The sequence below is a fragment of the Delphinus delphis genome, chromosome 7, assembly GCF_949987515.2.
Source record: "Delphinus delphis chromosome 7, mDelDel1.2, whole genome shotgun sequence".
NCBI classification, from domain to species: Eukaryota; Metazoa; Chordata; class Mammalia; order Artiodactyla; family Delphinidae; genus Delphinus; species Delphinus delphis.
In genome coordinates, this window is record NC_082689.1 from 91,993,308 (window position 1) to 92,005,796 (window position 12,489).

General features: G+C 39.9%; 1 protein-coding gene across 1 annotated transcript in view; it reads right to left on the reverse strand.

Annotated features, from left to right (window-relative positions):
* Window positions 1-12,489, reverse strand: part of THSD7B (thrombospondin type 1 domain containing 7B) — a 752,940-nt gene that overhangs the window by 470,438 nt on the left and 270,013 nt on the right. Inside the window, exon 6 of the mRNA XM_060015718.1 lies at window positions 120-317. Within this exon, the coding sequence (XP_059871701.1) occupies window positions 120-317 (198 nt within the window). The remainder of the gene's footprint in view (window positions 1-119; window positions 318-12,489) is intronic.

Sequence of the window (12,489 nt, forward strand, 5' to 3'; positions counted from 1 at the left end):
CAGCAATAGGTCACTTGACTTAAACGTGAGTATTCAAGAATAGGAAAGACTGTGTTTCTCTCCCTGGGGAAGATGGCCTGAGAGTGGTGACACAATCCTCGTGTTTCTTTGAGTCATACCTTGCTCATTCTGGCAGACAGCCTTCAGGATGCGATGTCCGGGGCCACACTTGCCATGATCAGGGATACAGATCCCTTCAGATGTCAGCCACTGATAACACACCGGATCCTCACAAGGGACAGATTCCACCAAGTGAGGGCAGTGCCCTGCAGGCCCTGTGGACTCCATGAGGACGTGGCGCTGTCTCATTCTAAATCCTAAAATGAGAAAGAATAAAAGGTTCATGGGATTCCACCCTGATCCAGCAAAGGAAAAGCAGCAGCAGCTAGGAAACTGATGGAACTTTTATTTGTGTACCTACAGCTAACTCTAAAGCATGTATTATTTTTATGTGTTTTATGTTATGGGAAATGGGGAGATGAGAAGAGGAAAGGAAAGACAAAGGGGAAAAGAACTGGAACAGAAAATCTGTCTTCTAAGGGTTTACAGCTTAGGAGTTAGAGTGGCCAGGCATAATCAAATGGAGTAATAAACAGCGTATGTCCAATGGTATCAGTAAACCAGAACAAATAAACGAAGACTCACGGAAACAGCCTAAACATAGATAAATCCCCATTTTCTTTTTGTTGTTGTTTTTGACATTCTTGTTACTCTGTATTAAGCTGAAATACATCTATGCTTTGACATATCCCAGGTCACTGTTTCAGGCCCTGAGATCTCCCTGTATCACTCTCCTGAGATTTCCAGGTCAGCCTGCCCTGTGAAGACGGGACATCTTTGGGCTGTACTCCCCACCCTGGCTAGACATGGGTCCCTAGACAATTACTCAGTTTTTAAAAATGTACTGTGGGACTAGGCCCAAAGTTATACCATAATAAGGACGTGAATGGGTCTTACATGCTACAAGCCTACAGAGTCACAAACTCAATGTCAAGCAGGAGTCAAGCAGGTACAAATTGAGGGATGGGATATGGGTCAACCACAAGACTGTAGGGAGTGGTGGGGTCTGTGGTAAAACGGAAGATGTGTGCTTGCTTTAAAGTGTTTGACTATTATTCAGTTTCCATTGACTGTTACCACAAGGAAATGTGAACCCTATGTTGTCAAATCTTCCAATTTTGACTAAGAAGCCAGAAATGCAAGTTATGCTTGTTTTTTATATGACGTCTCTCTATTTTTAAATGATGGGAATTAATTTACATTTTAAAAAGCCATGTAAGCTTTAAAAAGCCACTGAGAACGAGATGCAACCCTTTTGTTTGTGAGTTTTCCACCTCTGGCCCTCAGGTCACTTCTAAAAACTAGGCCTACCTTCCATGGATCTCATATCTTACCGTCCATCCTTTTATTTCTTTTTTAAAAGAAGATGTTGCGGGTAGGAGTTTATTAATTAATTAATTTATTTTTGCTGTGTTGCGTCTTTGTTTCTGTGCGAGGGCTTTCTCTAGTTGTGGCAAGCGGGGGCCGCTCTTCATCGCGGTGCGCGGGCCTCTCACTATGGCGGCCTCTCTTGTTGCGGAGCACAGGCTCCAGACGCGCAGGCTCAGTAATTGTGGCTCACGGGCTTAGTCGCTCCGCAGCATGTGGGATCCTCCCAGACCAGGGCCCGAACCCGTGTCCCCTGCATTAGCAGGCAGATTCTCAACCACTGTGTCACCAGGGAAGCCCCCGTCCATCCTTTAATTCTCCAAATTCAGTCAACGGATTTAATTCCTTTTTCTTTTTTTTAAATGAAACCAATCTTATTACATAATAGCATCTTAAGAAATGACCATTTATTCCTTGGGACAGGTAAAAATAAATAAATAAATAAGAGACTTTTAGGAAGATAGCATGAGAACACTGAATTCACAGCAGAAGACTGTGGTACCCCACCACTCTTCCCACAGGAGGAGGGGAGAGAGATAAGTTTGGGAGCATGAGAGGTAACAAAGCCAGGTGTACCCCTCTCAGTTTGCTAGGGCCATGCCTATTTCCCCACAAATAGTAGTGAGACAAAAAGAATACAAGGCTGAAGGTGTAGTTGGCAAAAGACTGTCTCCTCTTAAGTAGCCAAGAAGGATGGAACAAATGGACACTTGGTTTTAGGCCACAAGATGGAGCCGAACTCCCTTAGAATATTGCAGGGCTGGGCAAGTATTTTAGATACAAAGTTGCAAGGGCTTTATCGGTTTTTTTTTTTTTTTTTTTTTTTGGTTCAGGGTTAACCCACGAGCTCCTTTTAAAAGACAGACTCTTACGTTATGGATTGACCACCTGTGGGCAGGCATCATTTGGCCAGTCAGAGAACATATCCTCATGGCATTGAAAATATTAAGGTCAGAAGCAATTAAAACAATAGATGGCTTCTGCTGCGCCTCATACCTCCAAGTTTATGTCATTTATTAGTCAAAATAAAACCTGCAGGAAAATTCAGCTCCTTTCCCGGGCCGCCTTGAGAAGAGCGGCAGGAAACACACAGAGCTCTAAACTACACTCGACGGCCATCAAACTACAATGACCTCTGAGGCCTCATTGCCACACAGCATGGATGACCCCTGAGCCCTCATTGACACACAACTTGGATGACCTCTATTCTTACATGTAATGTCCATATGCTGCTTATTTATTGTCTTCTGCTTGTGCTTGTTTAGTTTATATCTTTGAGCAAGACACGGCATGGGTCTCCATGATTTACAATGTTTGACAACCGGCCCAGAAACTTAGCGGTCTTTACGGAGGGATGCTGAGTGTTCTATTACCTAGAGCTTAACACCAGTGAGGGGCAGGTGCAGTTTTCCTCTATAAATCAAGTTGCATCTATCTCGCCATAAATCTGTAGATTACATCTCCTCAGTCAATAAATTCTTGCAGTCACTCATTTGTGCTGCCCTTGTCCTGAATCTAACTAGGATCACATCAAAGCACAAGCTCAGCATAAACAAAAACCTTGGATTCTCTTGTTAGCTCTTAACTATAATCACACACTGGTGTTCATGGCCGCAGTAGACATCAGGCTTCCTCTGGGTACTTCTGTTCTGAGAGATACACAACCGCCAAGTCCACAGTGGCTGGGCCCAGCCAACCGTTTACCTTCATTCACTGAATTCCACACTAATCAGATAGTACCATTCAGTAAACAGTAGCTGCTGTATGGAGATCGCTATAATACACTGTGGGAAGCCACAGGAGGAACAGAAGACATAAATCTATTCTTCACAGAGCCCACAGTCCAACAAGTCAAAAAGCACATATATTAACTAAGCGTCCACCCTATACCAAGACTGTGATAGACACTTTACTTCTATTACCCCAAATTAATAACCCCCCTAAGCAATTTCATAAGTTACTATTCTCATTTTACATACGTGAAAACTAAGACTAGGTGATAACTGATTACTTCTCCTAAGGCACATAACTGATTCAATGAGGGATATTGGAGGTATGAGGGATAAATTAGGAGGTTGGTATTAACATATACACACTACTATATATAAAATAGATAACCAACAAGGACCTACTGTATAGCACAGGGAACTATACTCAATATTTTGTAATACCTATAAGGGAACAGAATCTGAAGAATACACACACACACACACACATACACATACATATGCATATATGTACATATGTATACATATATGCATACATATACATACATATATATAACTGCATATATACATATATACGTATAACTGTGCTGTACACCTGAAACAAAGTATTGTAAATCAACTATACTTCAATTACAAAAATGGATATATGTGAAATTCAGCTGAGGTCTTCCTGAGTTGTTACCTCTTCACAAGAAAGAATTCAATTCAGCTCCTGTGTATGATGTGTTCTAGCCCCACTTAGAACAGTGAATCTGACAGGTACAATGGATCATTTCCTTAAAATAAAGCTGTGCAGATTACATATCAGAACTTTAGGTCCTGAGTAGCAAGAAGGAGTTCTAATAATCGCTTCCTGGCCACAGATTCAGTTCACCTTTAGTGAAACTATATTTGCACGGTTTTTCTCTGTGAACCCAAGGATTTAGTATATATTCTACTATTTTAGTGCATATGCTACTGAGGATAATTAAAAAAGAATGATTCGTGGGTTGGGGAAAGAAAAGGAAAGAAGTACCAGTGGCAGAAGAGAGGTCAATGTTTTTTAATTGAAGCCACAGAAAACTTAAAGGAGGCTCAGGAGGGTCAATCCAGGTCTAAGGACCTACATCTTCACATGCTAGTGGCTCAAAAGTGTCCACGTGAGCTTCTACAAAGCCACCAATGCCAACACTTGTCTCTACACTAACTCTGTTGGGACAGGCTTGAAGAAACATCCAGCAGGTTGACCAAGGATAACAGAAGCTTATTCTCCTTACAGCATTCCAGTTGCCTCTCACCTCTGCAGCCTTGGACACTGATTAACAACTCTGAGTCAAAGAAACTGAGCAGGGCTTCCCTGGTGGCACAGTGGTTGAGAGTCCGCCTGCTGATGCAGGGGACATGGGTTCGTGCCCCGGTCCGGGAAGATCCCACGTGCTGCGGAGCGGCTGGGCCCATGAGCCTGCGCGTCCAGAGCCTGTGCTCCACAGCGGGAGAGGCCACAACAGTAATGAGAGGCCCGCGTACCGCAAAAAAAAAAACAACACACACACACATACAAAAAAACTGTCTTATATATGATCTGTGACAAAGCAAAATTATTTCATAGACTTCTCATTAATGGTGGATCTTTCTAGCAGGCATGGATGAAAATGTAAAATTTCCCCATTCTTGTTATATAAGATCTAAAACACGTCAGCATTTTCCTACTTTAATGTGTCATCTAAATTGATTTCTTTCAGAGCATAAAAGACTATGTTCATAGATAGTCATGGCTTCTCAGTTTCACAATGTCTTTTCCTATGGGGATTTTTAGACCTTTAGGTGCTATAATGGGGGTAGGGGTAAGGGATACTATACTGAGGGAGGGTAGGATTCCCTGAAGTCCTAACACACAAGCAGTTACCTATTGTAACGCCATATTGGGAAGCCTCCATAAAATTTCTCTTAAGAACAACTTCTGTAGGCAAGGTTGCCTTTCTAGAATATATCTGAAAAGGGACAAGGATGTCATATAAATACATGTCTATGTATCAAAAAGAAGTTTTAGAAATGCACTATACCTATGGGTAGAGTTCGTCCATCAGCAAGTTTTTCAGGGTATTTATCTTTCATATATCTCTAATTATAACTCTCTGGGAAAGTATCAAAGATAAAGCAATGAATGATAAAACCTGATCCAATTTAAATTCCTCTGAAAGGTGTCCTAGCTTCACTTGACAAGTACCAACCTGCCGAACACCCATCCCCTTGTCTGCCTGTCACAGACCTGACGGAAGGAGCAAAGGCTGGGTACAACGGCGGATTTCCTAATGTACTTTGAATGCCTGACGGCCACAAACCTCAGATGATTCCTGATTGAAGGGTGTCTGCCTAAAAATAACAGCCACATGGAAGATAATTTCTATAGTAACTAATTTCTTCTATTAGATAATAAAACATTTCATGCTTTCCCGTCCTCTTCTACTGTATTTTTAAAAATGTGAACAAAAGGGACCACACCAAAGCAATAACATGTGACTGGGAAAAAGACGAGTGAGGAGAAAAAGTCATTACCTCCAACTTTACACATTTATTTCTTGCCATGGTGGTTTGCTTGTTTTTCCTCCTCAAAGCCTCCACCATCCATATAGAAAGAGGAGTATAAAGTATCCAGGAAAATAGGACTATCCTAGATTTCTGCTAGGAGGTTCACTGCATTTCTTTAGGGTAGGCAATTCAAATATGAAACTAAACAGTTCAGTTATATCCCAGAGTTGTGTGATGTTTAATGCATTAACCAGCGTACTCCAGCCTCCGTGGAATTCTCAACTACATTGAGTTTGTGACAGTCAGAGACTCTGGAAGAACCACGGTAGGACCATGGGACAGACCTAGATTGAGAGGATCCTGGAACTCATGCTCACGAGTCAATGGAAATAACAAGATGATTTAGCCTCATCATAACATGCTTGGACTCCTTGTAGGTACAGAATCATTTCCCTGGAGGGAGAACTCTATTTTTTATTCTTCCCGAGAGGGATGACAGGCAGGTGGTCCTGGCAGGTTTTAGTAAGACCTTACAAATAAAAGTTCTCTCTACTCTAGGGAGACATTTATAAAACTACAAACTCCCAGACCTGAATAACAATCACTGCAGCTTATACTCTCTCCCGTCTGTGATTACTTAGTTCCTAGGGCAGGTCACTTAGCCTCAGCAGTTCTCACCAATCCCAACATGCCCCTAAACTCTGCAGGTGGCTGGCAAAACTACCACCTTCAGATAAAGAAGTTCTACTGTCTCTACCCTTTCCTTCAAGCCCCAAAGGCTAAGCCTTTCTTTGAAAAATGTATTGTTGAAGGCAAAAAACACACATCCCAGATACCTGGTGCTCTCCAGCTGTTCTTGGAATACCCTCCCCTTCTCATACAACTGCAATCTACTTTTGCTCTCTCTCCAAAGATGATGCACTGGAGCTAAGGTGAATCCCATGCCTCACGCCATATCTCCTACATCAGGCTCAGTGATTCGTTCTCATGGATAATGGTTCCCACTGGCCTCTGGGCAGAGGGCTTCTCTGCTAACCTCAGTGTTGGACTTGTGCCTTGATCCAAACTTCTTTAGACTTACGGAGGAAATCATTAAGGAAGCCAGTGTTAGAAGGAACAGTGGACGGAGAAGACAGGAATGCAAGTTCTTAGTCCTGGCCTGGCCATTATTAAATCACTGTGGGATTTAGGATAATTTATTTACTTCTCCACACTTTAGTTTTGACATTTCAGGAAGTGTTAGATCCTTGCTGAAACTAAATGCTGATACAAAGTTGGGCAGTATATTAGTTTCCTTGGGTGACCAAAACAAAGTACCACAAACTGAGTAATGTAAAACAACAGAAATCTGCCTCATAATTCTGGAGGCTAGAAGCCCCAGATCAAGGTGTCCGTAGAGCCATGCTCCCTCTGAATGCTCTGGGGAAGGACTGTTTTCATGCCTCTCTCCTAGCTTCTAGTAGTTATTGGCCTATAGAAGCCTCACTCTAATGTCTGCCTCTGTCTTCACATGGCCTTCTCCTTGTCTTCTGTGTCTTTGTATCTTCATAAGGCACTCTCCTCTGTGTGTAGCTGTGTGTGCAGATTTTCCTCTTTGTATAAGGATATCAGGCATTAGAATAGGGCCTAGCCCAATCCAATACGACCTCGTCTCAACCTGATAACATTCGCAATAACCCTATTTCCAAATAAGGGCATATTCACATGTCCAAGGGGTTGGTATTGAACACATCTTTTTGGAGGACACAATTTACCCCACAACAGGTGAAGTCTAATGAACGATGCACCAGGGTGCCTTTGTCAGAGTTGACTTACGCAAGAGAGGGAGAGAAGCCAATGATGAAGTAATTTGGCATAAAAGCATCTTGGGAAAATGGGGTGAATGAAAGGGTCAGAATGTTGTGAGTTTCCCAGATGAGTTCCATGGACCTGTTCTGAGTTACGTGGAAGAGGAAGACAGAAATAAAAGTTGAAAGTGCAGTTTTTCACAAAGGGTTTTGTGAAAAGTTGGCTCAAGTGACCAAAACTGCAACACAGTTTTGAAAAAGGAGCATTTTCTGAATTGTTACAGAGACTCTATGGGCTAGAACAAAGCATTTAATAAACATCTATTACGTTTGACCCCTGCATTGCTTCTATCTTCTTGCAGGATCAGGACCTCGTATTTCCTTAAGGGAGTTGCTCCTGCCCCACTCTCAGCTTGTGAGGCTTGGATGGAGTTGTCCCTCCAGTGGTGGCCACATGCCTAGGACCTGGCTGATTCAGCCCCACATCCCGCAATCAGAGCGTTTGGGACAGAGAGGAACACGTGACACAAAGCAGCCAGTGAGATTCAATTCTAGGACTCTTCCTGAAATTATTAAGGAAGACACTTCTTGCTACTTTATTTACCATCGAAAATAAAAATTACCTTATATGTGTATGCGTGGTGAGAACTTTTAAGATTAATCTCTTAGCAACTTTTAAGTATAAATACAGTATTGTTAACCATGCTATACATTGGATGCTGTACATTAGATCCTAAGAGCTTATTCATCTTGCAACTGGAAGTCTGTACACTTTGATCAACATCTCCCCATTTTTCCCACCACCTAGCCCCTGGCGACCACCATTCTACTGTCTATTACTATGAGTTTGGGTTTTTTAGAACCTACATAAAAGTGAGATTATACAGTATTTGTCTCTCTCTGTCTGACTTATTCCACTTCGTATAATGCCCTCAAGCTTCCTCAATATTGTCACAAATGGTAGGATTTCCTTCTATTTTTATGGCTGAAAAATATTCATATATATATATACATATATATACTTTCTATATATATGATATAAATATATATATATGTGAGATATATACATATATATAACATTTTCTTTATCCATTAATCTGTCTTTGGGCATTTTATCTGGTTCCATATGTTGACTATTGTGAGTAATGTGTCAATGAACACAAGGGTACAGAGAGAGAAAAATATTAAAAGTCCTTACCACAAAAAAAAGGTAACTCTGTGAGGCGATGGATATGTTAACTAAACTCACTGCAGTAATCATATATATATATATATATGATTATATATCAAATCATCATGTTGTGTACCTTAAAATTACACAATGTTATATGTCAGTTATATCTCAAAAAAGATGATAAAAATTAATTAACCATAAAAATAAGATATCATCTTTTATAAGATGTTATGTTGATTTTATTACAATGCTCTAGAGAAAAAAAAACCTCCACATAAAATGTGCTTATTGATTTTGTGACACAATTAGATCTAGAAACCAAAACGTGTGAAAAGAATGGATCTAAGAATCAAGGAAACAAAATTTTTATCTTTATTCTCTAATTTGTGATCTGCAGACCATGTTGATGTTAACTGACCTCTGAAAGTTTCTATGAAATTGAGAGATTTTTACAGTCTGCCCCAGTAAAATCATAAATGGATTTTACAAATTGAGCTTAGATAATTAGGATGATATAGGGCTGTCTAATTTTTTGTTTTAACTCAAACATCAACTGCATAAAATAAGGTTCGAATGTAATACTGCCTCTTAAGCAATAAAAGACAATTAGTTATATTTATATCTAATACTTGAATTTTTGTTAACAAATTCTAAGAAATAGATGTTTCAAATCAGAGTGCCTCAAATAGTTACAGAATGTTGTTGTTGCCTTGTTATCCATCTGTCAAGGACACCAATAATCACTAAAAGGCATGCATTAACCAAAACTAAATCTACCAACAAGAAGGATATACAACAAAAGTTTAGTGGTTGAAAAAAAGAAAAGAAAGAAAATGAATGCCTGGTCTTTGCTCCATGGAGAGGACATGCCTTAAACTGAAACTAATAAAGGGAAAAGTAGAAGCAAGAGATGGAGAAATAGACTATAAATGGAAGGAGAAAAGAATAGAAGATTGTAGAAACAGAAGATTATAAAGAAGAAGATAAAGAATGAAACTGTGCTCTGTTGGCCTCTTGATACTTTGGGATGCCACCCTACCTCCCCTTCTATTTTTAGCTAGATGAGCTAATAAGTTCCCTTATTTTGGCTTATACCAGTTGGAATTGGGCTTCTGTCACTTATAACCAAAAGTGTCCCAATGAATATAGGGCCCACTTGGCCTGGTGTGGGTTCTCCAGCTTTGAAAGCAAAAGAAGGCAACATTCAATGAAGTAACTTTGTGCCAGCAGGGACAGCCATGGCCACAGTGGCTGCGGGAGCCTAAGTCCAGCCTCAAATGATGTTCTAGACAGAGACCTTAAAACAGAGACACACACATCAAACATAAGAGGACTGGTGCTACTAACAGGTAAGTCACCCTGGGGAGCCTCACATACAACTACAAAAGACTTGCGTAGTCCAGTTATACACCTGTGGACCACAAGACAACAAATCATGAGTGTTAGAATTAATGGGAAATTATTTGTACCTATAAGCTAAAGAGGCTTGGGGGGCATTCTGGTTACATGTCTAATACAGGAGTAGTGTGAGCTTTCCAATAGACCCCCATATTCTATTGAGATTCAGATTTCTATTGTTTGACAAAAGACTTAAATTTAGTCTTTCTGTCCTAGATGCAATACACATACTCCTCTTCTACCTTAGAACAAAAGAGACAGAATAAAGAGAAAAGCCAAGGGACGTGGGTGTGTGAACCTGGGCGTGCCCATGTGTGCCTGTGAGCCCTCTGGGGAGTGCTGAAATGTGAGTTTTCAAATGGAGGTAGAATTAAGCTGAGAGCATCAGTATCGTAGCACCAAGCACTTGGCCATGTGCTCTTCTTTTCCGTGGGATAACTGGAGGGATTAGTGCTTAGCAAACACAACCTAACTTGTGGAATGTCCTTGGATCTCATTTCTTTAAGTAAAATGAATATTTCCTTTTAGCACTGCCATTAAGGAACACAGTATCAAGAAAAACTGAAGGATCAAAAAAAAAAAAACAAAAAAACTAAAGGATCAATAAAAGAGAAGTCAAGATGCCACTAAAAATGTACATTTGAAGATGCAGATGTGTATATAACAGCAAACCAAAGAAAACAGGACTGCACAGACCTATAAATTTTTTTTTAACATCTTTTCTGGAGTGTGTGTATATATATATATATATATATATATATATATATATATATATATATATATATATTTTTTTTTTTTTTTTTCACTACAGTGCCCATCAAGGGCTTCTTTTCTTTTCTTTTTTTTTAAAATGTTTTTTTTGATTATTTAAACTTCTTTATTTTATCCATTGTATCTGTCTCTTGGCCACTGAAGAGTTTTGTGGGTTTTTTTTTTAACATCTTTATTGGAGTATAATTGCTTTACAATGTTGTGCTAGTTTCTGTGGTATAACAAAGTGAATCAGCTATACATATACCTAGATCCCCACATCTCCCTCCCACCATCCCTAACCCACCCCTCTAAGTGTAAACAAAGCACTGAGCTGATCTCCCTGTGCTATGCAGCTGCTTCCCACTAGCTATCTATTTTACATTTGGTAGTGTATATATGTCCATGCCACGCTCTCACTTCATCCCAGCTTACCCTTCCCCCTCCCCATGTCCTCAAGTCCATTCTCTACTTCTGCTTCTTTATTCCTGTCCTGAACCCCGTAGGTTCTTCAGAACCTTATATATATTTTTTAGATTCCATATATATGTGTTAGCATATGGTATTTGTTTTTCTCTTTCTGACTTACTTCACTCTGTGTGACAGACTCTAGGTCCATCCACCTCACTAAAAATAACTCAATTTGTTTCTTTTTATGGCTGAGTAATATTCCATTGTATATATGTGCCACATCTTCTTTATCCATTCATCTGTTGATGAAAACTTAGGTTGCTTCCATGTCTTGGCTATTGTAAATAGTGCTGCAGTGAACATTGTGGTACATGACTCTTTTTGAATTATGGTTTCCTCAGGGTATATGCCCAGTAGTGGGATTGTTGGGTAGTATGGTAGTTGTATTTTTAGTTTTTTAAGGAACCTCCATACTGTTCTCCATAGTGGCTGTATCAATTTACATTCCCACCAAGAGTGCAAGAGGGTTCCCTTTTCTCCACACCCATTTATTGTTTGTAGATTTTTTGATGATGGCCATTCTGACTGGTGTGAGGTGATACCTCACTGTAGATCTGATTTGCATTTCTCTAATGATTAATGATGTTGAGCATCGTTTCATGTGTTTGTTGGCAATCTATATATCTTCTTTGGAGAAATGTCTATTTAGGTCTTCTGCCAATTTTTAGATTGGGTTGTTTCTTATTTTGATATTGAGCTCCATGATCTGCTTGTATATTTTGAAGATTAATCTTTTGTCAGTTGCTTCGTTTGCAAATATTTTCTCCCATTCTTAGGGTTGTCTTTTCGGCTTGTTTATGGTTTCCCTTGCTGTGCAAAAGCTTTTAAGTTTCATTAGGTCCCATTTGTTTATTTTTGCTTTTATTTCCATTTCACTAGGAGGTGGGTCAAAAAGGATCTTGCTGTAATTTATGTCATAGAGTGTTCTGCCTATGTTTTCCTCTAAGAGTTTTATAATGTCTGGCCTTACATTTAGGTCTTTAATGCATTTTGAGGGTTTTTCTTGTGTATGGTGTTAGGGAGTGTTCTACCTTTATTCTTTTACACATAGCTGTCCAGTTTTCCCAGCACCACTTATTGAAGAGGTTGTCTTTTCTCCCTTGTATATTCTTTCCTCCTTTATCAAGGGTAAGGTGACCTTATGTGTGTGGGTTTATCTCTGGGCTTTCTATCCTGTTCCATTGATCTATATTTCTGTTTTTGTGCCACTACCATACTGTCTTGATTACTATAGCTTGGTAGTATG